General features: G+C 35.8%; 1 protein-coding gene and 1 pseudogene across 1 annotated transcript; one reads left to right on the forward strand and one right to left on the reverse strand.

The window, feature by feature from the left end:
• Positions 1-1,661: 1,661 nt before the first annotated feature.
• On the forward strand, positions 1,662-10,057 carry LOC108974001 (annotated as a pseudogene).
• Positions 10,058-12,558: 2,501 nt separating this feature from the next.
• On the reverse strand, positions 12,559-20,902 carry LOC108974067. Its single transcript, XM_018941683.1, has 2 exons — positions 19,976-20,902; positions 12,559-13,969 (listed from the first exon to the last, which is right to left on the reverse strand). Exons 1-2 carry the CDS (start codon positions 20,595-20,597, stop codon positions 13,497-13,499), a joined length of 1,095 nt encoding a protein of 364 aa, XP_018797228.1. The 5' UTR covers positions 20,598-20,902; the 3' UTR covers positions 12,559-13,496.
• Positions 20,903-22,980: the final 2,078 nt, after the last annotated feature.

Below are 22,980 nucleotides of genomic sequence, written 5' to 3' on the forward strand. Positions count from 1 at the left end.
CTTAACAGCCTATATTATATCTTGCTGCATCTCACGGTTGTTTTTTGAAATACATATAATTTATTGTTTTAAGTACCACTCGCTTAAGTATCCGCACTCGCCTATGTGCCATATTATATTCTTATTTTTCACAAACCACAAAAATCTGTATCTTAGATTGTTGCATATATCCGGGATTAACTGTATTTGTCATGTAAAAAATATTTGTACGCGGCTTGCAAAAATCTGCGTCGATATGTATTTAAGTTCACACACAAACATACATATATACGCTGGTTTGTTTACGAAGCTGTACAGGGGCAAGGGAAGCGGAGACAATCGGCGGCCGTTGGTTTATTTTTTTTCGCACAGCTCGGATTTTCTACCAACAATGCAATGTTGTGACGCATTGACGCCACTTTGACTCTTTGACAAAAAATGAGCTTCGCCATTGGSTGACCGTGTGAACGGAGATTTCTTATGAAACATTGAGTGTACATATTTACATGCATATGTTGCAAGTTGCAAGTTTACAAACATTATGCGTATGGTCTGTCATATTTGTTTACATGCACACATAATTCTATGTATGTATGTATATGAGAACATGTGCGACCGCTAAATCTCTAAGATGATATCAAAACTTTTAAGGTAAGTGTATAAGTTTCAAACTAATTACCTTAACTTATATTAATTATTTGGATAATAATACAAACTTTATTATATATTTTCAATGATTTTATGGAATCATAATGAAATACATATGTAGATAAATTTTAATAAACATACATACATACTTATGCACATATATACTAAGTATATGCTTTGATACCAAATATGTACGGATGTATATAAATTATGTGCCGAGTCGGTTGCGCATAGAAAATAAACGAATCTCTAGGCGTAAATTTGTTAACATTGGAATTAGCATTATTTTTCTCATTTAACACTGAAAATGCTCAATTGAAACACGCTTATAATTTGTCTGTGGTGGGACTGGCTCATCTCTGCCGAGTACCCCTTCGAAAAGTTACGGTATTTGAAACGTGAACCTTCTCTATTATAGACGTTCTTTGCTTGCCAGTCGCGCCATCACAAGTCAACTGTTGGCTGTGATCATTTGCGTATTGTCCTTATAAAACATTTTGTTGGGAGTTGTTGAAAAAAAATGTTCTGATTTACAGCAGCGTGATTAGCAAAGTCCAGTTTTCTTTCGTTTGTTGTGTTGTGGTAAGTGTTCTTTAATGCTATACATATGTATGTATACATTTACAAAAATATATAGTATATATTATATGTACATATGTATGTTAAATTAATGTTTCTACACGCTATTGTTATAACGTAAATGTATGTAATCATCATATTAATTTACCGGTTTCTAGAAAAGTCTTACAAAAGAGAATGCTTCTTTATAAACCGAAATATCAAGCTGGTCCGGCGCAAAGGTCGAGTCAACATTTTAGATCTCAGTACAATGTCACATTTCCAACGATTATATTAATACTAACACATTTTTAGCCGGTCAAGTCTTGTTGATAGGGAAATGATGTTTCATAATACTTAAAACTGTGCTGTGGCATTGCACTACTAACTTCATACAAAAATATTTTTCAATATTGACACCTGCGTTTAAAATTGCTTATTAAAAATTATGACATAATAAAACAAAAATAACGTAAGAAAATTTAAAATATGGAAAAATAGTATCCATGTATCAATTATAGTACTTGTCCAGATCTCTAATATTAAACGTAAATAAATGCAAGGGTGAGTGATATTAAGATTATTAAGAGATTTTGGTGTATTTTATTCACACATAGAAATTGTTAAAGATTTCATTCAAAGCTGCATAACTACAAATAATAAATAATGTTCTGTGATTAGTGTATTGCCAGGTTCGTGGTCCAACGCGCTATCAAAGTTGCCAAGGTGACAGTCGCCCACCGGACATCTAGTATACGCTATACAACTTGAAAACAAACTTCCACACTTTTTTTTTTTCTTCTCTCTCTCTCCAAAACGAAGGGGAAGTTCAATAACTAATAATGGCCACACGTTCTAAAGAAAAACCTGCTCTACAGAGAAATTCGAGTACGCAGAAACGTTTTATGGAGAAATTAATGCGGAAACTATTTTGCTTCTATGACGGACAGTTACTAATGGATGTGGCATTTAATGCTTTAAACTCAACTTGTCTGTAAGTATTATTTTGTCTTCAGCTTACATAGCATTACCGATTTCTATTTATAATTTTTGTATTGCCCAGAATACCTGCTCATCGTTTTATACTCTCAGCAGCGAGTCCTTACTTCAAGAACCTTTTCAGTGCAGGTCAAGGCATTAGTTCCCCCTTCGAAATAAATGATATTGATAGCGATGTTTTTGAGCCTTTAATAATCTTTTGCTACACCGGCCAGCTGTTGATTACCGTTAGCAATGGCGGTGCGATGCTAAAGGCGGCAATCGTTTTGCAACTGGATGATGCCATAAGCACTTGTGTGAACTACATTGTAACGCATATCAACGATTACACATTACAGTGTGCTTATAATGGGTGATTTTTTTGAGGTTAGGATTTTCATGCATTAGTATTTGACAGATCACGTGGGATATCAGACATGGTGTCAAAGAGAAAGATGCTCAGTATGCTTTGACATTTCATCATGAATAGACTTACTAACGAGCAACGCTTGCAAATCATTGAATTTTATTACCAAAATCAGTGTTCGGTTCGAAATGTGTTTCGCGCTTTACGTCCGATTTATGGTCTACATAATCGACCAAGTGAGCAAACAATTAATGCGATTGTGACCAAGTTTCGCACTCAGTTTACTTTATTGGACATTAAACCAACCACACGAATGCGTACAGTGCGTACAGAAGAGAATATTGCGTCTGTTTCTGAGAGTGTGGCTGAAGACCGTGAAATGTCGATTCGTCGCCGTTCGCAGCAATTGGGTTTGTGTTATTCGACCACATGGAAGATTTTACGCAAAGATCTTGGTGTAAAACCGTATAAAATACAGCTCGTGCAAGAACTGAAGCCGAACGATCTGCCACAACGTCGAATTTTCAGTGAATGGGCCCTAGAAAAGTTGGCAGAAAATCCGCTTTTTTATCGACAAATTTTGTTCAGCGATGAGGCTCATTTCTGGTTGAATGGCTACGTAAATAAGCAAAATTGCCGCATTTGGGGTGAAGAGCAACCAGAAGCCGTTCAAGAACTGCCCATGCATCCCGAAAAATGCACTGTTTGGTGTGGTTTATACGCTGGTGGAATCATTGGACCGTATTTTTTCAAAGATGCCGTTGGACGCAACGTTACGGTGAATGGCGATCGCTATCGTTCGATGCTAACAAACTTTTTGTTGCCAAAAATGGAAGAACTGAACTTGGTTGACATGTGGTTTCAACAAGATGGCGCTACATGCCACACAGCTCGCGATTCTATGGCCATTTTGAGGGAAAACTTCGGAGAACAATTCATCTCAAGAAATGGACCCGTAAGTTGGCCACCAAGATCATGCGATTTAACGCCTTTAGACTATTTTTTGTGGGGCTACGTCAAGTCTAAAGTCTACAGAAATAAGCCAGCAACTATTCCAGCTTTGGAAGACAACATTTCCGAAGAAATTCGGGCTATTCCGGCCGAAATGCTCGAAAAAGTTGCCCAAAATTGGACTTTCCGAATGGACCACCTAAGACGCAGCCGCGGTCAACATTTAAATGAAATTATCTTCAAAAAGTAAATGTCATGAACCAATCTAACGTTTCAAATAAAGAACCGATGAGATTTTGCAAATTTTATGCGTTTTTTTTTTTAAAAAAGTTATCAAGCTCTTAAAAAATCACCCGTTACAATAGAGGGTGAAACGAAATGTGAACTACTTACGCAAAAAATCATCGAATACGAAGTACAGAATTTCATGAAGGTGAGCCAGAGCGACGAGTTTATGAATTTTAATGTTGAAAAATTGCAAGGCATTCTCGAATCTGACAATTTGAATATAACTCGTGAGGAAGATGCCTATGATGCCATAAAACTCTGGATTAACCATGATGTTCGAGCTCGTCAAGAGCAGCTATCACTTTTAATAGCTTCTCTGCGGCTTACCCAACTCCCTACGGACTTTCTGTTGACACACATATACACAATACCTGGTTGTGAGCTACTGGCAATGAAGGCGGTGTTGTGGATCAGTGAGCCTAAAGCACGGACTAAGATAAATATCCGATTTACAGAACCGCGGTTGTTAGGTGCTGGAAATTGTAGTGAGACAACTTTGCTGGCGGTTTGCTCCACGGTAAGCGCGCGCAGCGATTTGAATTCCAAGTTTAATACATTTAATTAGTAAACGTCCAATATTTTTTAAATAGACGAATAGTTCACACTTGCTACAATATAACAAGGCTGAGGATGAGTGGCAAGACTATGCGAGTATAAAATTCGGTTACCGTTTTTTTTAGTACTATTTTAAAGGATGATAATATATTATTCATTGGGGGTTGGAATAAAGGTAGAACATTCAACAATGTCCTCTGCTGGAATATACGAAATAAAACATGTCGAAATTTTCCGTCCATGGACCAAGCAAGATACTGGCATTGTGTTGTCGAATTAGATGAGAAAATCTACGCGATTGGTGGTCGTGTAGGTAATGAAAGTCTGTCGTCAGTGGAAAGGTAAATATGTATAAATCTGTAATGAATTACTTAACGACAACGATTATGAGCTTTAACTATTAAAGGTTCCCTTTAAGAATAATGGCGAGGGCACTTTAGATAAGATGTTTATGGTAGAATGTATGGAGAAAAGCAATTCTTATATATATGTATAAGAAGGTATACATTAAGTAATATGGTAGGGATCATCAAAAGGCTTTTGTCTCAAACATCTAAATTCTAGAAACATAATAAGGTGAAATATACAGGACACAGAGCATGCGCAGAGGTTTATAAAACGTCATATCCTTGCCTCTTCAATTGATTACCTCTGGGTGTAGGTATATTCTGACTCTGACATTGTCAACAATTTTTTTTAGACTTGTTCTAAGTTTTTTAATGGAGAATTCGCCGTTGACGCTCATTAATGTAACATACGATATACCTTATATTTCAATTTAGAGGTTAGCACTCATTTTTTTTTATTGTTTATTTCCAGATATACGAAATCCGATGGTTGGGAGTTCGTTAACAGTTTGAATGTGAGACGAGAGGGTGCCGGTGCAGTATCTTTGAATGGTAAAATATACATAGTGGGCGGTTATTGTGGGAAAAGTTCTTTAAAATCCGTCGAATGCTACAGCCCGGATTCGAATACCTGGACTCCTTGCGCAGATATGAAAACATGTCACTACTTGCCTGGGGTAAGAATTATTATTATTCAGATTAGGAGAACAAATCAAAAAGTTTGTCTTTTTTATACACAAATTATAATAGTTTTATTCACTGAACGGTTGTATTTATCACTGAGTTAGATATTGGGTTATATTGTATATGTAAATGATCAGGATGATGAGGCGAGTCGAATCCCGTGGCAGTCTGTCTATACAAGCGGTAAATTGAGTAATAATTGAGATATCGTAATAAAACTTGGTACACGTGTTCCTTGGCAAAAAAGTGGGAATGAGTTCAGAAGTGGGCGCAATCGGACCACTGCCATGCCCATAAATGCCATAACTAGGCACTAAATTAAAATATAACATTGTAATTTGGCACAAGGGAACCCGTAGGATAAAATTTACAAAATGGATGAAATCGGTTAATGACCCTGCCCACTCTCCATATAACGGCAAGGTTAAATACTACTAAAAGCGCTCTAAATCAAAAAGTAAATACTCCAGAGGAATTAATTTTTTCATCTGAGATGATAGAATCGCACTCTATAGGAGAAGCTGTCGAAAAGGGCGATGGGCGTGACACTACCCACATTTCGGTTGAAAACCATATCTTAGGACCTATCCGACCAATACTATTTTAACATTCCTATTTTCTAGTTTGGAACCAACGGAAATTGGACTACAACCACGCCTATTTCCCATACATATAAGGTAATTTTTAATTTCATCTGATTCTTTCACTTTTCAGTATGCAAATCAAACACCAATGATGGTACCATGACAAAACTTTGTTCACTTAATGTAGACCATCCTAAGACCAAAAATTGTCCAAATCGGACCAAAACTATTCCAGCCTTCAGATAAGGAATATGTGGATCAAAGTGCCCGTAGCCAATTTTTGATCGAAAATATCGGTCAATCTGTGAGTTATATTATATAAATGAGGAGAGAATCATTTGCTAATTATATTATGTCGGTTTGTCAAAAATGAGTTGAATCGAAACAATAATTTCTTTATTTCAATTTATACTGTATACTAATTGAGGTCGTTTTTATAATAACTGTGCGTTTTTATGACTAAATTGGTAAAATCGGGCGAAGAGTTGCTTTATCCTTATAACTTACAAACCTTATGACCTGAAGTCATTTTCCTGGCTTTGATCTTGACAAGTTGCAAGAGTATGACCTGTTCGGTTACACCCGAATGTAGCCCTTCCTAACTTGTCAAAAATTCGGCTCACAATTTTAGATCACTTGACGACCTTAGATTAGGATGACATTTTTAGTCCAGTCATTTAAGCTTAAATTAGGTAAGAATCTCGGAATTCGAGATACTCAGCTGTAAGTCTCTAAATATTGTATATTGACACCCTAAAAGTTGTCTCAAAACCTACATATGGTAGATACACCCTACTATATCTCGAATTCCGAGGTGAACTTACTAGTGGACTATTTAGGAATGCACTTGGACCCTGGTATATTGTGCCCTTTTTTGTTATTACAACACTTCTTATCATCCAGTCATATTAAAACGTCTTAGATTAATTGTTGTAATGTGTTCTATCACCGGATTTAATTGCCCAGTTCATGACTCTTTGCGATTGCGGGACAATCCAGGAGTGTGTACTCTGGTCTCTCTATTCTTAACTTAGCAAAAGTGACACAGATCCTAGAGCAATACCCCAATCTGTGCAGATAACACTGCACATCCCACAGGCGGCCTTCATTTGGGGAAAAGCGATTATTTTCGTGATATATCCCTCCGTTTCTGTTGACTGCAGTGCAAAAATGGACCTTTTTGTTATCACATGCACATACCACCCGAAATACATATTTCAGACTCTGCCTTTTCGATAATAGTAATGAGTGAGACACTGACGCATTTGGTTATTTCCAACCCAATGATTATTACAGTTCTCAGTGATGGAACATATTTTCTTCTTGTGAATGGATTTTGGTTGATTTTGATGGGTTTGGTTTATTCCAACGTTTACGCACCTTCTTTTTGCTAGGGTGAGTAGTCTTTGAAGGATAATATGAACCATTGGTTCTCCAAACCCTTTACTGTGAAGGACTTTAGTCTATCGGCCTGTATGATTTGACCAAATTAGTCCCTCTTCTGTACTTTTTTCTTCTTCCAAAAATTCGGGCGTTTCTGGGGGATTTCTTTACTTAGTTGCGCTTAATTTGCAGGTAATATTCTTTATTGACCTTACTATCCTTTAACAAGATCTCATGATGCAAAACCATCACATTTGCCTTAACGCCAAGTTACTGACTAATGCGGCAGCTTCCAGTGGGGTGATAGAGCTTTCATTTCAATGTCATAACATTATACCCATGATTCGTCACCAGTTAGAACCACTAACTAAGTGAATCATCTCCTGAGCAATGTCAATCGACAGTGAGAAATTTTGGAACAAAAATCGAAGACGATCCAAAATGTGTACCAGTAAAACATCTGGCAAAAATTAATTAAACATTCAAAATCGCCGTATCGTTGACTTAAAAGAATTTAACGCCAAGATTTTCCTTTACTTGTCTCAGACGGTGTTTTTGGATCAATTAGCAGCTTACTTATGGCTTTTGTGGGCGTGGCAGTGGTTCGATTACGCCCCTCCCTTCTACGAACTCGTCCTCACTTTTTGCCAAGGAATACGTGTACAAAAATATCGCTATTCTTTCAAGTTACAGAACTGAAAGACAGACAGACAGTCACCCGCCATTCAACTCGTCAACATCAGCTACCGCTGCATCGAAGCTATGAAGAGAAAGATATCTGCAAATTTTCATACCAATATCTAAAATTGAGAGACTAGTTCGCTTATAAGTATATGTCCAGACAGACGGACGTGGCTAAATCGACTCAGCTCGTCATGCTTATCATTTATAACCATATATATTTTAGGGGGCCTATGACGTGTCTTTTAGGAAATTACACACATCTTGGCAAAATTAATATACACACTCCAAATGATGCCCGTTAGCCTCACATCCAATGGTGAGCAAGAAGCTGTGCCTTGTGCAATAGTTGACCAACTTTGTTGTTTCTCATGTTGCCATTTTGGTTGGGGAAATAGACCGATTCATGTACCACATCTCCATCTTTATTACTCCACAATATTCCAAAAAACAAAGAAAGTTAATATCTTTCCTTAGTACCTCGCAGGCTCTGGGTCTCCCACATGAGATATCCCAAATTACCATTCGCTGTTTCTGTGAGACCTTTAACCTCTCCTTTAAATTCTCACGATTCCTGAATCAGGAGGGCTTCCAAGTTGTACGAAATCATTCTATTCGAGGTAGAAATTTCTCCATGCAGGTTCGTCTGGACTAATACCCTGAAAAATGAGGTGACAGCTCTTGGTCATCGTACGCATGCGGCCTCTGGCTACCCGTCGGAGCAGTGCTGTGCAGGACCATTCACGCCGGTTGGGACATAGTCCTTATATATGATTTTGATATTGATATTGATAGGAGAAAAAATATTTACTCAGAAATAATGACCAAAAATTGTTAAAAAAAAAATAAAATTATAACAGATTATCTTATATTGAAAAAAAGTAAATAATGTATTGCTATTTTTTATTACAGGTAGCTGCACATAATGGTCATATTTATGTATTAGGTAGTTGGTGGCGTAAAAGTAGCAGAATTGTTGAACGTTATGATCCTCAGCGTAACAAATGGTCTCAGGTATATGGTATTAAGTTGATTTTTTTCCAATCGCTCGGTATGAAACTCACACCCCTGTTACAACCAAGTCCGTTTTTGTTTTACTAACTTAAAACTAATTTTAAGTTTCATTGGAATTTCGTAACAGGCTTTAATGGCTTTTAAATATTGAGGATACCACAAAATCTCCTATTCCTTGCTGACGGTAGTCAATTTAAATGGTTTTAACTTTAGGCTGGCAATAGATCATGAATTGTTAATAAGGTTTTAAAAAAATATTATGGACATATTATTTGAACAGAGTGGATAAAATACAAATGACGGAAGAAGAGAAAAACGCTTAAAAAATTTAATTTTACTTAAAGAATAATATAGCTAAAAATATTAGATTGTACCGACTCTCTAAATTCGAAATACGAATACGGTTCGTTATACATTGCCTTGTCTAACTTCCAAGTTATACTTTGCGTTGTCTAGCTTCTGAATTTTTCCAGAGGCTCAACAAATGTCTCATATTTCTCTGTATTTGTGCAAACTAACTGATTGAAGCAGTTTAAAATTATAAATAAAATAGTTTTTCTTTTTACCGATTTTTTAATAATATGTGTCCTAAATAATCACAGTAATGTTCTACAGCAACTGCTTGGTGGCAGTTGAAATTTTTTGATACCTAAGTCAATCCCATCGGCACATAATTGAAAACCTTAATACCACAAAAAAGTTGAAGTATGACGATATTTTAATCGAAACTTTTTTGTTTAAGTATTGAGTTGATATCGACGCATACGGAAAATGCAACTAGGTTTAAAACCGTAATAGGGGCCTAAATATTTTTGATATGATTGCAGATTTATTGTTTGGAAGGTGTCTATGGCAATATCGCTGGCGTATCGCTAGATAATAAACTATGGGCTCTTGGTGGCACCTCTAATTCTGATGACAAGACAATTGTATTAGTTTATGACAAGGAAACTCACTGTTGGGAACAAAAGTGTTCATTATTAAGAAGAGGCAGATATTTTTGTTTTGTCGTACCTGCAGCTTTGATGGCGTCTGAATGAATAAACAATGTTAAAAATTTTTGTGTAATCAATTCACTTATAAGAAATATCAACAATGTGCTTGATTTTGTCTTTTTGAAAGTGGTTAGACGTTGCGTATATTAACTATTATGATACCACATACCAAAACAATTAAGGTACCTCTTAAACAATCACCCATCAAACGGAGTAAAGTCAGTCATATTAGTTATATGGGGGCTAGGTCAAACTTTCGCCCCATTGTATCTATTTTGATATTACTAAGATATACTGTTATGAGTAAAACACCCTCTGTAATTTTCATTTAGATAACTGACATATTGGCCGATATATCCAGCATAAAGTCACCTGTAAGTTCGAAAGTCTTTATATTATATTACGTATATGGGCCTAAGGAAAGTATTCACTTGATCCAAACCATTTTTGATATTCAAATATAATAAAACAGTTTTATGAGGAAAGGATTTTCTGCGAATTTCACTAGTATATTTCACACTATAATATTGAGTGATTTAGAAAACTACTGCAATGTATCGATAGGGTATAACTGCAGTATTTATGCATCGCCGCTGTAATATTTGGGTTTTAGAACACTTTCATTGCAAAATGATCAAATTAAAACCAAGCAGTTTCGATATAAATAATTTATTCAGCTTCATCGAAAATGCAAAATGATCAAATTAAAACCAAGCAGTTTCGATATAAATAATTTATTCAGCTTCATCGAAACCACGAACATCGTTTAAATATTCATGAAAATATATAATATTATATTCTTGCCATCATATGTATATTTTTTGCCAAAACGTCTTAATTTATAGCAAAATTTTGTATAAATTCATAAAAAAGCTTATCAAACTGAGTACGTCATCGTTTAATATATGTATATGTAAATGTCAAAAAGTATTATTTGTGATGCGCGATTTTCGCTAACACTGACTGTTTGACTTTTTTATGAGTACCGCAGAGACTGGGATGTAGGGCAGATCGCTTCCGAGTTGGTGCAATCTGGATAGAACTAAACGACTGGACTTAAGCTTTTCCTAATACTATGATTAGGAATTAACATTTCAGATTTAATTTTAAATCCTGGGTTCGTGGTTGCGACATTCATCCAATTGATTATGCTGGGAAATCAGCAGAAAAGGCTAGAGGACTAATGTTGTAACTGCCTCTGTCCAGGTAAAAGTTTGGTCGGCTTCAGAGTATGTTCCGCCAAACCGTTCTCCATACCGTTGGGAAGCTATCCGAGCATTTTTCAGGCTGAAGTCTTGGCCACAAGTCGGTGTATAGAGGCAAACCTCCATCGCAACTATCGCAACGAGCGAATAACTATACTTAGCGATAGTCAAGCGGCACTAAAAGCGATCTCCTCTTAGGAGATCAAATCGTTACTAGTGCAGGAGTGCAGAGAGCCTAGCTGAAAGAAACCGGGTGCACCTAATCTGGGTGCCTGATCATAGAGGTATATCCGGCAACGAACTGGATGATGAGCTCTCCCGCTTCGCAGTCTTCACCAATATGGTAGGGCTCGCACTGGGGTGGGTCCCCATACTGTGAAGGAACTGCTCCGTAAGGAATAGAGAGTGGGCAGGGAATGCAATATGCCAAGTTGCTAATTCGGGGGTACAACCAGAACAGGTTCAAATCTATAATTAACCTCCCAAGGGATAAACTCAGGCTTCTGGTCGCATTTTACACCGGCCACCGCATGTTGAAAAGGCATTTATTTAACATGGGCCTAACCTCTTGCGCTAACTGCCGCTTTTGCAACAGGGAGCCTGAAACCCCGGAGCACCTGCTAATCGACTGCATCGCAGTCTGCAGACGCAGGTCAAAGGCCCTTGGATCCATGTTTCCGGATAGTGCTCGCTTGCACCCAGCAGGATATGGACTTGATCAATATGCTGGGGCGAAGTGAGTCCCTGTGAGTTAGGAGAGGGCACAATAGACCTAAGGTCGCGGTGCATTCGTCAATTTATATATCTATCTATTTATCTATGTTCCGCCTGTCATCATGTAGTTGTGGAAGTTTCTTCAGGTTAACCTGCTATTGCTATTAACTACCTATTGCTCCATTTGGAAGCCGGAGGTGATGGGACCAGCCATTTAACATAATATGCCAGAGGTTAACCTGCTACTCGCTTGTGACGCCGTCTGTTCAAGTATTGGTTATGAAAAACCGTCAACTCGAACATTAAAGCGTTCCCTCTAAGAAGCGCAGCAAACAAAGAGGATACGTCATTGGCATAATGAAGGCTCAGAATGAGGGCCGAACACCCCGGTACTGAGAGGCGTACAGGAGTTACTGAAACCTGTGGGTTGAAAAAAACGCCAAGGTATTTTATTTTATATTGCAATTCATTTAATATAACTATGTATAAAAATGCAGTAAACAGTTGGTTTTTACGTACTATATTATAAATAAAATACGTATATAATTTTTATTTGTGGTTTTGTATGTTTTTGTAATTTTATTTTCTGAATGCATAGCACTAGAAAAACTTAAAAAAATGTTTAGGCTTAAAAACTACAAAATATTAATAAATAATTAAGTTAGCAAAGAAAAATTAATGAATGTAATTGAAAAGGAAAACAAGTAATGGTGTTTCATTTGCAATGAATTTTCACTTAAGAAATCGTTTGGTGTCCCATATTGTATGTGAAATTAATGAAAAATGGCCTATCAATGTGCTAGGAAATGAGGAATTTAGAGCTAACGCACATGTACGCATGCGCATGCCTATGGTCATTTCTGTGTGTTTGCGAATAAGGAAGTACACCTGGAATAATGGAAACTAAAACACTACCGGTAATTGATAACTAACTGTAACAAAGAGCTACATAGAGTAAGTGCAATTGAGTGGTAAAGGGGAAAGTAAAATAGCGAGTTCGCCATAGTTCACAGCTAATAAAGATAGTAAAAGAAGCAGAAGAAAAAATAGACTGTAGTTAATCAAAGAAAAGCGTTGGCTTGATTGCAGTTCGTGGCAATGAATCCATATTAATAACTGTAGTTTATATTATAGCAAAAAACAACAAAAATGATAGAAAATATTTACTAGAAGAAACATTGACTCTGCAGTTGGCGAAACAGCGTGAAATGTGGAAAGACGCCAATATCTCACTGAAGCTAGAAGAGGATTGGCAAGAGAATATGTTGAAAGAGCTGAAGATACGAAACAGTAGCAGAAATTCTAATTACAAAATGCTGCACAACAAATGTGAAGCTATCTTTGTTGGCAATTTGGCGGCTGATGATTTGTGTTCAGATGCTACACATCATCTATGAGATGAATGATGAGTGAATGCATTAATTTTCATGCCTTTCAGTGTTTATAATAGATACATATGTATATGTATATTCTTGCACTTCGATTGTATTACAGTTATTGGTTGTTCTTGTTGGTGTCGATAGCTCTTCATCACTGTAACCACTACTTCTTCTGCTGGCTACTGTTTATGACTTTTGCACTTGCTGCTGTTGCTGCTGCTGTTGCAGCGATAACGGTTGTTGCTGCTGTTTCTGCTGATGCTGCTCCTGCTGTAGTGGTTGATGAAAGTTTTGTTGCTGTGCTGACTTCTGCTTCGAATACACACCAGATGGCTGTCTATGAGTATAACCACGATAAGCCAATTCGTGCGCCTCATTTAGTGAACGTCGATCATAACCACCGCCACCGCCGGAAGACCAGCCGCCACCACCGCCGCCACCGGACGACCAACCATTACCGCCACCATTGCCGCCGCCTCGACCGGACATTAGTTTCTTTATACCCATCATGCCCGCCAACAATAGGGCAATCTTGGAGACAATCAGCGCCTTGCCGGCCATCATGTAAAGCATACCCATGGCAACCGGCAGCATACCGATCATTTTCATGGCCATGCCCATCATCATCATGCTCATCATTTTCTTCATCTTGCCACGACCTGTATGAGGAAGAAAAAAGAAAAGACAAATTTTAGGAAATTATTAAATTTGGAAAGTGAGACTCTGCAATTGGCAGTCGCTATCAAGATATTAGGTATTAGTATGCTATAAGTTGCAAAAAATGTACAAGAAAAAAGTTTCTAGGACAGCCATTAGCCATAGCAACATAGTTTGTCTCTATACTATTTGATTTCATTGATTAATTGCTTTTGACATACGCATAGACACCTGGCAACTCGTTTACCCAACAGCGGATAACTAACTGCTACTTCTGAGGAATTGTAAAAAGAAAAAACATAGCTAATGTGTTATCATAACATTTAAATGGCTATTTTAGGCCATCAATTCACATTCATGATAATTTTTTAATTCACTTGCTGCCGCTGACCACTTTTCCTATTCGGGGATATGACTCTGAATGGGATTCACTTACTGGCATAATATGTGTGCGCAGGATTTCACTCGTGTTCATCATCATTAGTCAGTGACCATCAATTTTCTAATATTTTCTAAAGTTTGACATTTGGTGTGGGACTGTACACCATTTTGCCTCTAACTTATCTTATTTTGATTACCATTTCTGGTTTGCAGTAAGTAAGGAAAATATAATGTATAAATCAACTTAAGCAAGCTTTACTATGAATGAGCCTACTCACTGTCAAATATAAACTTAATTAACTAATTCAATTTTCTGTAAATTATTCTGTCTTTTTATGTAGCTACCCAAACTTATACAGGAAATGGCTCTTTCGGTATTACACGATTATTTCATGGCGACTTGGCTAAATATTTATTAAGAAATTTTAATATTCGCGTAACAATTTTAGAATCCTATGTAATTTTTTTTCTTTAATTACAAAGCATTATATACAGTCGTGTAAAAATGGTGTTGGTGGAAATGAAATACTACTTCAATAAGTTTCTGGGAACTGTCTAAATTAGCCATATGTTATTTATTCTTTACGTCAAGCAATTTTGGTTCAAAATTCTGCATAGCGCAACTAGTATTTACAAAATTTATTTGTTGTCCCGTTTAAAACACTACAAAATTATCTGCACAAAAGTCGATATGAGTCAAGTGAATTGTATAAGTACATAACGGTTTTGAGAAATATTTATTTTTATACTTTTTTATGACTATTTTAGTATAATTTTAAAACATAATATTTACTGAACCGACCTGTTTTTAAAATTAGTATCATACAAGTCTCAATGCATATTGAGGGAAGGAGTACACAACTGTTTCATAGGTTCCGGCAATTCGTCAGCGGGACAGTTATAACCAAAAAGGCGTGTTTTTTTGACCAGCAAATTAAGCTTATTTTGTATGGAAGACTTAGCCAACATAATTGTGTTGGCTTGTCATAAGTTCTCATAGCTTGTATATTGAACTAGAGGCATTGCCAGTTCATCGCTTTTTTTCATTCACAATAGCAAGGTTTTTCCAAAATAAAAGTAGTTGGCAAAACGAAAAACTTCATTTTGACAGATGAAAATGTAAACAAGCCAAAATTACAGATTTTTTGGATGAGTATCAAGTTAAAATTAAGATAAATATGTATATTTTTGTATTCTAGACCTCAAATAACTAAAATAAATATATTTGTATAGGATATTAATATTCCGTGTACAAATTTGAAATTTCGAACTAAATTGTATAAGAACTGATTGTTCTTGTCCGCATTACCAACCTAATTAATTTTTAAGCGAATATATGGAATAAGCTAAGTGCGTTTTATTTGTCCATGATTTAGCTATTAGCTTGTGATGGTCAAATAAAACACGGTCAACAAAAAATAAAACAATAGAAACATTATTACTATGAACATAAAGCCACACTTAGAAATTAATAACACATGAAAAACAAATTAAAGTTTTAATATTATGGACTTTATCCAAGAATACCTTACTTAGCTACCATGATATCAAGTTGAAGACACCTTATTCATGAGACAAAATGGGAAACAGATAAGAAAAGAATTGCATAAAATTAATGTAGATTCTGAGCGACCCCATGTTATGAACTCCATTAAAATAATTTTCGTAACGAAAGATATATCGCCCTAAAACATGGCGATATGTCTTGTCAAGGATGCGAAAACCTACAAAGTACTTTTTTATCTTTAATAAAATAGTATATTATATTTGTACGGTCTCCTCTGTTACCAAATAGTTTAGGTGAAAATGGGATTTAAGGCCCTAAACTTTAAGTTCGCGGGTAGAAACCTTGAATCGCTTTCCTTTTTTTCGTATAGATGTACATACGTGTTAGCTACAATCATTTCGAATTCCACCCATAACACAGTACAACAGCTAATATGGGGGGTGAGAAATTCCAAGTCAGGGTGGTGGTACTAGGTCAGTATAGTAAAACCCTCAAAGGGTTTGGCGTTCGTATGTGTCAGTTTTTTATGATCTTTTAAATTTTTTCCTTATTTCCCATGGTTTTCCATCTTAACTTAATTAATTCTCTTAATTAATTTTTTCTATTCTAATTTCTAATTTTCTAACAACTACGATGTTTCTGTCGCAAGGATGTTAAGAGCATTCTCGGAAATTGGTTTATTTTTTTTTATATAATTTTTTTGCAACTAAGCGAAAAAACATCAAGATAAGGAAAAGAAATTTAAAAGGTCATAAAAAAAACTGACACAAACGAACGTCAAACCCTTTGAGCGTTTTACTATACTGACCTAGTACCATCACCCTGACTTCGAATTTTTCACCCCCCCGGACAATAATCCCAAAAATGTGCCACAGTATAATATATAATATTTTGGATTAAAAGGAAAACCGGCTACGTCACCTAAAACCTGTTTCTAAATATTAATGAAGTAGATTTCACCCACAATTAATGTGAAAGTTATTTGCCAACTATTTCCATTGACCTTAAAAGTGATCCAAGCATAATCCAAAAAAAGAATATATTCGTACAATGGCAAATACACACCATTGTTTAAAGTTATTGTACATAATGTAAATACTATCTAAGTAAGTCTGAATAAATAAGAGGTAATGGAGCTGAGTCGCGTCATCTTATTCGATATTTACTCACCCGCCTGTGAGATTCGATAATTATGTATGTGCGATAGGTATGAATCTAATTATCTCATAATATGAACTGCACTTATATTTTACAGCTCCTTGTGAAAATGGCACATTCTTGCAGAGTAAAAATGCTAAACATGCATGCGATACACGGTAAAAATATCACATAAACATGAAAGAGAACTGCATTGATTGTTATGAGTCGAATTAGTAACTATAAACTCTGACATTATGAAGACGATTATTTGTATTCAGTAAATATTACGAGTGGAGAAGTTTTTTAGAAAAGTTCCCTGTACTGTACTACACGTTTAGAAAAGCTGAGTGATCCATGTGGAGAGCTTGTTGCTAACAAAATTTTCTGGTCAGTACATATAGAACTTTTGCTTCGCTTTACGCCAGAGATTTGTTTGGCAGATGTACGATTTTATATGGTTACGTTCACATAAAAAGTTTTGGACGCAAACCCAAGCAAAATGATGTGCAAGTTTCATCTTTTTACGCCTTTCCAAGCAAAATTTGTAAGTTTTTTCATTGTTCGAGTATGAAAATAATATATATAGTTTATTTTCTGTGTGGAGTCCTGCAGGAGTTTCGAAATATTTTGACAATATTTTGAGAGAGCATAGATAAAAGGCACAGCTTTCTGTAAAAGTAAATTTTCTTTCTTCTGTGAAGAAAATGTCACTTAATCAAAAACTTATGGAATAGTATAGTTTTCACGTCCACGTCCTTTCAATGGATGCCATGCCCTTTAATACAGCAACAAACTTATATTTCTGTAATTGATTTATCGAGGAATAAAGTTTTTGGATGGTTCAGCTTTTATTTGGGAAATAATTTTTTTTCATTTTAATTAGTTTTTCTTATCTAAATGTCCAAAAATGTTGTATGAAATACATACTGGGTTGTTTAGTTTGTGGCGATTTTATAATTAGAGGTTTCATATAGCCTCATAAAGTTATAAGTTATAACTAACCGAAAACATAGCTTTGAGTAATTTAACGGTTAAAAATTTGTAAACTAATGCAATTTAGTTAAACGGCATTGATTAAAGACACTAATAAAGTATTATTTCCAATTTAATGCCGCAAGACTTAACCAATGCTTAAGGGGTTAGGGGTAGTCAGAGGCTCGAAAAAATTACAATTTTCAGTAATTTTTTTTGCTTTTAAATCGTGTTATTTAACTAAAGTAGTAATTTGGCATTATTATAGAATGTGTTAAAAAAAATTATAATAATTTCCAAAGTTATAGTTGTTTGTATTGACCCTGTTCCAAAAAAAAGGTACTTGCCTTGACAACCATAAGTCCTCTTCAAAACTAACCAAATGGCGGCCTCACGATTTTTTTTTTTTTTAATTTTTGCGAAAAAATCAACAGTTAATTGGTCTTAGAAAACCGAAATTTTTTGGAAAAAAATTCCTCGATCATGCCTGAGTTTATTATGTATTCTAAAAGCTGTATAAATTTCATTAAAATCTACTGAGCGAGTTACAGTTGTCACCAGTTCAAAAAACATAGCTTTGAGAAAAACGCGATTAAAGTTTCACACTAGCGATTTGAAGTGCCCGAACTCTCTTTGTTATTTGTCGAATAACTCAAAAACTAATTATTGGATTTCAGAGGATATTTTTGTTTTCGAAAATAATAATTGCCACCTGACTATTTTTAAACAGCAAATATGAGAACGATCTTTCAATAAATGGTTAAAAGACCTAAGTATACTTAGTATGTTTAAGAAAATTTATTTTATAAATTCAGAGAAAAATTGTAGTCCAAAGGCGTAAAACTTGGTACCGGAAAAATATGTCAATTGAATTCTAACAGATTGGTGAGGCATTAAAATCTCTTACAGGTAAAGATTTCAAAATACAATTACAATTTTCTCCATAACCTTCAATTTTATAGTAGGTACTCTTATAACAAACAGTCATTCAATTATTGATCGCTTATTGCACCTACGGGCAGTATACAATTTTCTCGAGAAAAGAATCATAGTATCTTATATACTTAAATAAGCAATATTGTTTTCAGTGTAGCTAAGAAAGATCTTGCGAAAATTGTGTAGATGTCGTAACCTATTTTATTAATCATATAAAGTTTGTGTGCTCGAGTTGAATTTGTGGCTGATGCTACCCGATAGTTAATTAAGATGGGAGTGCAATAGAATATTCGAAAATGAACCGTTCTAGCTGCTATGCACTCTGTTGTTGTGAAAACCGGTATACAAACCGCTGAAGTGTGGAAAATTTGTGTTGAGTAATGAGTAATTGAATTGGAATACATAACTATTCATACAATTAGAAGATTTATATTCAATCTAAAGGTCGAATATAAATAAAATGGTGGAATTAGGCAAAGAAGCAAAAGTTTGGAGTCGATATTTAATCTAAATTAATATTATATATGACGATTAGTGACCTATATTCAGTTATGTTTTGATAAATAACGTTTTGCAGAGAGAAATTCAAGAAAATATTTTGTTAGTACATAACCACCCTTTAAAATCAGGTTTCATGAGGAATAATAATTAGTGAGATTACTATTTTGCTGTACTTTCCTTAAAAAGGAAAAAAAGACCCATTTATTGAGAAGCTAAAAGTTAGTACGGCACGACAAAGAAATCCGATAATGAATTATTTGGTCCGTTGCTTTTCACATGAAACATTGTATGCATAAATTTTGAAGGTCCTATGGTTTCATCTGCTGATGTCTTAAAATGCAGTTTAAAGAGTGGCAAACTATCTCTTAAATATAGTATATAAAAAAACTCAACTTAAAACTTGACTTAAATCTTCAGAACACTGAATTTACGGCGGCTTAATCCATCAAAAATTCTCTGTGGTTGGGAAATTGTTATTTTGGAGAATTTATGTTTTGTTTTGTTCACTCTTAACCAAAGAGTATCATATTTTGTAGTAGGAGCTGCCCTGACTTGTGGCTGGTTCACTTACCTTCCTCAAGACCACGCCCTATTTCCTCAGCGGTCAATTTTGGAAAATTCACTTGAAGTGTGTGCCCGTTGAAGAAATAGCTCAATCTTTCAATAAGCATATTTGTCAATTTTATATCGCGATCTTCGCTGGAGCGCGATAAGGACGGCTCCAACTCGTTCTCACTATAGAGCGGTTGAAGTGGTAGCGGTGTTTCGGCTACAGCATTATTCGGCAAACGCACCAATTTAATACCTTCCGCCACGGCGATCGCGTCAATGTGCGATATGCGGTCGATAAAGGAAATTGCCTTCTTTTTCAGGCATGGCACGAAACCGCCAATCGAGTGACTGCACTCATCGTAGATGCGTAGAATGGTGCGTGTGCCGGCATTTGTGTTACTCCCGGGCGCGGCAGAAGTTGCTGATAAGGTTGAGGTGGATGCGGCTACAGAAGATTTACTTGCAGACACTGCTGATAATGCTGCTGCTGATCCTTGTTGTGTGTAAGGAAGGTTGGTGAGATTTTCTGTGCCGGCTTTGCAAGTATGCCAAAGATGGCAAATGCATAGCGCGAACACGTATTTCCAGCAGATGGCGCGATATTTTAGTTTCGCAGGTAAAAAAGTCTTTTTAAACGACATTTTGAGCACTGGATTGATTATTTATTTAAGCTTTTTGTTTTTTTTTTTATTATTTTTCTTTGCCCGGTTTTAAGTGCGTCTTCACTATTTTGTGTGTTTCAAGCACTGTTTGTTACACTTTTCTTCAGTATCCTTGCTTATCATGCACGCGCATACACAATCGCACCGAGAGCAATTCAACCAAAACGGCTATTGGCTTTTGGTCGCGTTTGACTACACTTCATGTATCGTTAGGCACTTTTGTTGTTACCTTTAGTAACTGATTAACCGACTGAAGCGGCTTCTGGCAGTCTTCAAAACACACTGATGCCACGGTAAGGCGCGCACTATTCTTTTATAGACACCTCTTTTATTCGCATTAAAAGCCAGCAAAGAAATTACTTGCTGCTTTTCTTTTGATTTTCACATTTCTTTGCATTTTCATTGGGGCCACTGCCACCACTGACTTGCCGCTTAGTTGATATTTTTGTTGCGAAGCTACTTCTTAGTCAAAAGCAACATTGGTGTAGTTAGTGCTAAGAAACTTTTGTCTGCAACAATGTTGCTAGGAAACTTTTAAACTATAACTTTGGCAAACAACTCGAAAAGTGTTTGGCTTTGTGTTGTTATTTTGGTTTGTTTGTGCTCTAGGTTCAATTCTTTTCCTGTCACTTTCATTACTTTTTCGATTCCCGCTATTTCTTTTATTTTGCTTGCCCATACAATTTTCTAAGTTTGTATTATTCATGCAACAATTTGCAAAACTCAGTTTACTTCTATGCATGCTCCCACATTCCTGCATTTGTGCTGAGGGTTAAACTCATTTGGCAATCTTTGACATTGATACGTTAGTTGGCGTCGTATACAGACGACAACAATTTTGCAGGTACTCCACAAAATCCATTTAAGATTGTGGTCGTGGCTTTGTTTACATCTGTTTGTTTTTCTTTTAGTTCGACTCTCTACACCAGTTTTTTGATTTAAGGTAAATCTGCAGCAACTGGATTTGATCAGCTTTGACTTTGTCTGCTTGCTGACAACCAAAGAGTTGACATCGATGAAAAGTGCAAGTACGTAACTAAGTAGTATACTTGTGCAGTAATTTAACTTAGTTTCTCAAAGCAATAGATACTCTGGCAATTTCTCTGCAATGCAGGTATGTGACTCATTTTGAGTATCTGACGTGTTTTTTTATAAAAAAAATATTTTTTTTATGCAGTTATTTGTACCGTTTGAAGCCAAGTTATCAACTGATTTCGTCCAGAGATGAGCTTAGTCTAAGTCTACCCAAAAATACTCTATTTGTGACAAAAAACGTCAGAAACACTAAATTTTACGGAAGAAATGTCAGAATGAAGCTACATCCAGGCTTTTTTTAAAAATTGAAAATGGGCATGGCGTCGCCCACTTATGGACCAAAAACCATATCTCAGGAAGTACTCGACCGATTTCAATGGAATTCGGTATATAATATTTTCTTAACAACCTGATGACATGTACCAAATATGGGTGAAATCGGTTCACAACCACGCCTGAAATCTCGATTATCACTTTATCATGCGAGAGTATAAAATGTTCGGTGACACCCGAACTTAGCCCTTCTTTACTTGTTTTTAATAAATTTATTCAATAAAATGCGAATATGGCAAACCTTGTTTTGCGAAGAAACATGAAATCAACAATTGTTTCTTGAAGGAAATTCAAAGTAAATCATTAAGATCATCCTAAGTTAGTTAAATTCATTATTATGAAGTATATTTCTTTTCGATATGTTGTATAGAACTTACCAATCATCAACAGCATTCCTTTAATCGCAATGAAAATATTTATGTTACAACACACATACATACATACATATTATGCACAAAGTTTATTTTTTTTCGTTTATTCTCTCTTGCTCTTCTACTGAAGATCATTCAAATGGCGTAGCTCACGAAAAAATTATAAATAAAGATAAAACGGATTGCACGGACGTGTCAAAGTAAAAAAACAGTGTTGACAAAACGACACCATGAATTGAGACTCCAATTTCCAGAAAAATATAAATCCAACATCTAAAATGACTGGATGCGAGTCATATGGTCCGACGAAACATAAATAATACTTCTGCGAAAAGATGGGCGCCAATGGATTTGGAGGATACCTGTAGAACCTTTGACTAGCCGTATTGCTCAACCAACGGTAAAGTGTGATGGTTTGGAGGGGGTAATCTAATGATGAGCGGGTGTATGCAGTTGGAGGTGGTGGGAGGTGGTGGGAGAGTGCGTAAGGGTTGCTGGACGAATGGATGCTAACCAATACGTCGATATCCTTAAACAAGGTTTGTGCAAGAGTCTAGAAGTGTGGGGCAACAATTTCAGACGTCATATTCTACATATATCTTATGTGTACTTTATGTATGTTG

This window comes from Bactrocera latifrons, unplaced genomic scaffold, assembly GCF_001853355.1.
Source record: "Bactrocera latifrons isolate USDA-ARS-PBARC rearing strain unplaced genomic scaffold, ASM185335v1 scaffold_52, whole genome shotgun sequence".
NCBI lineage: Eukaryota > Metazoa > Arthropoda > Insecta > Diptera > Tephritidae > Bactrocera > Bactrocera latifrons.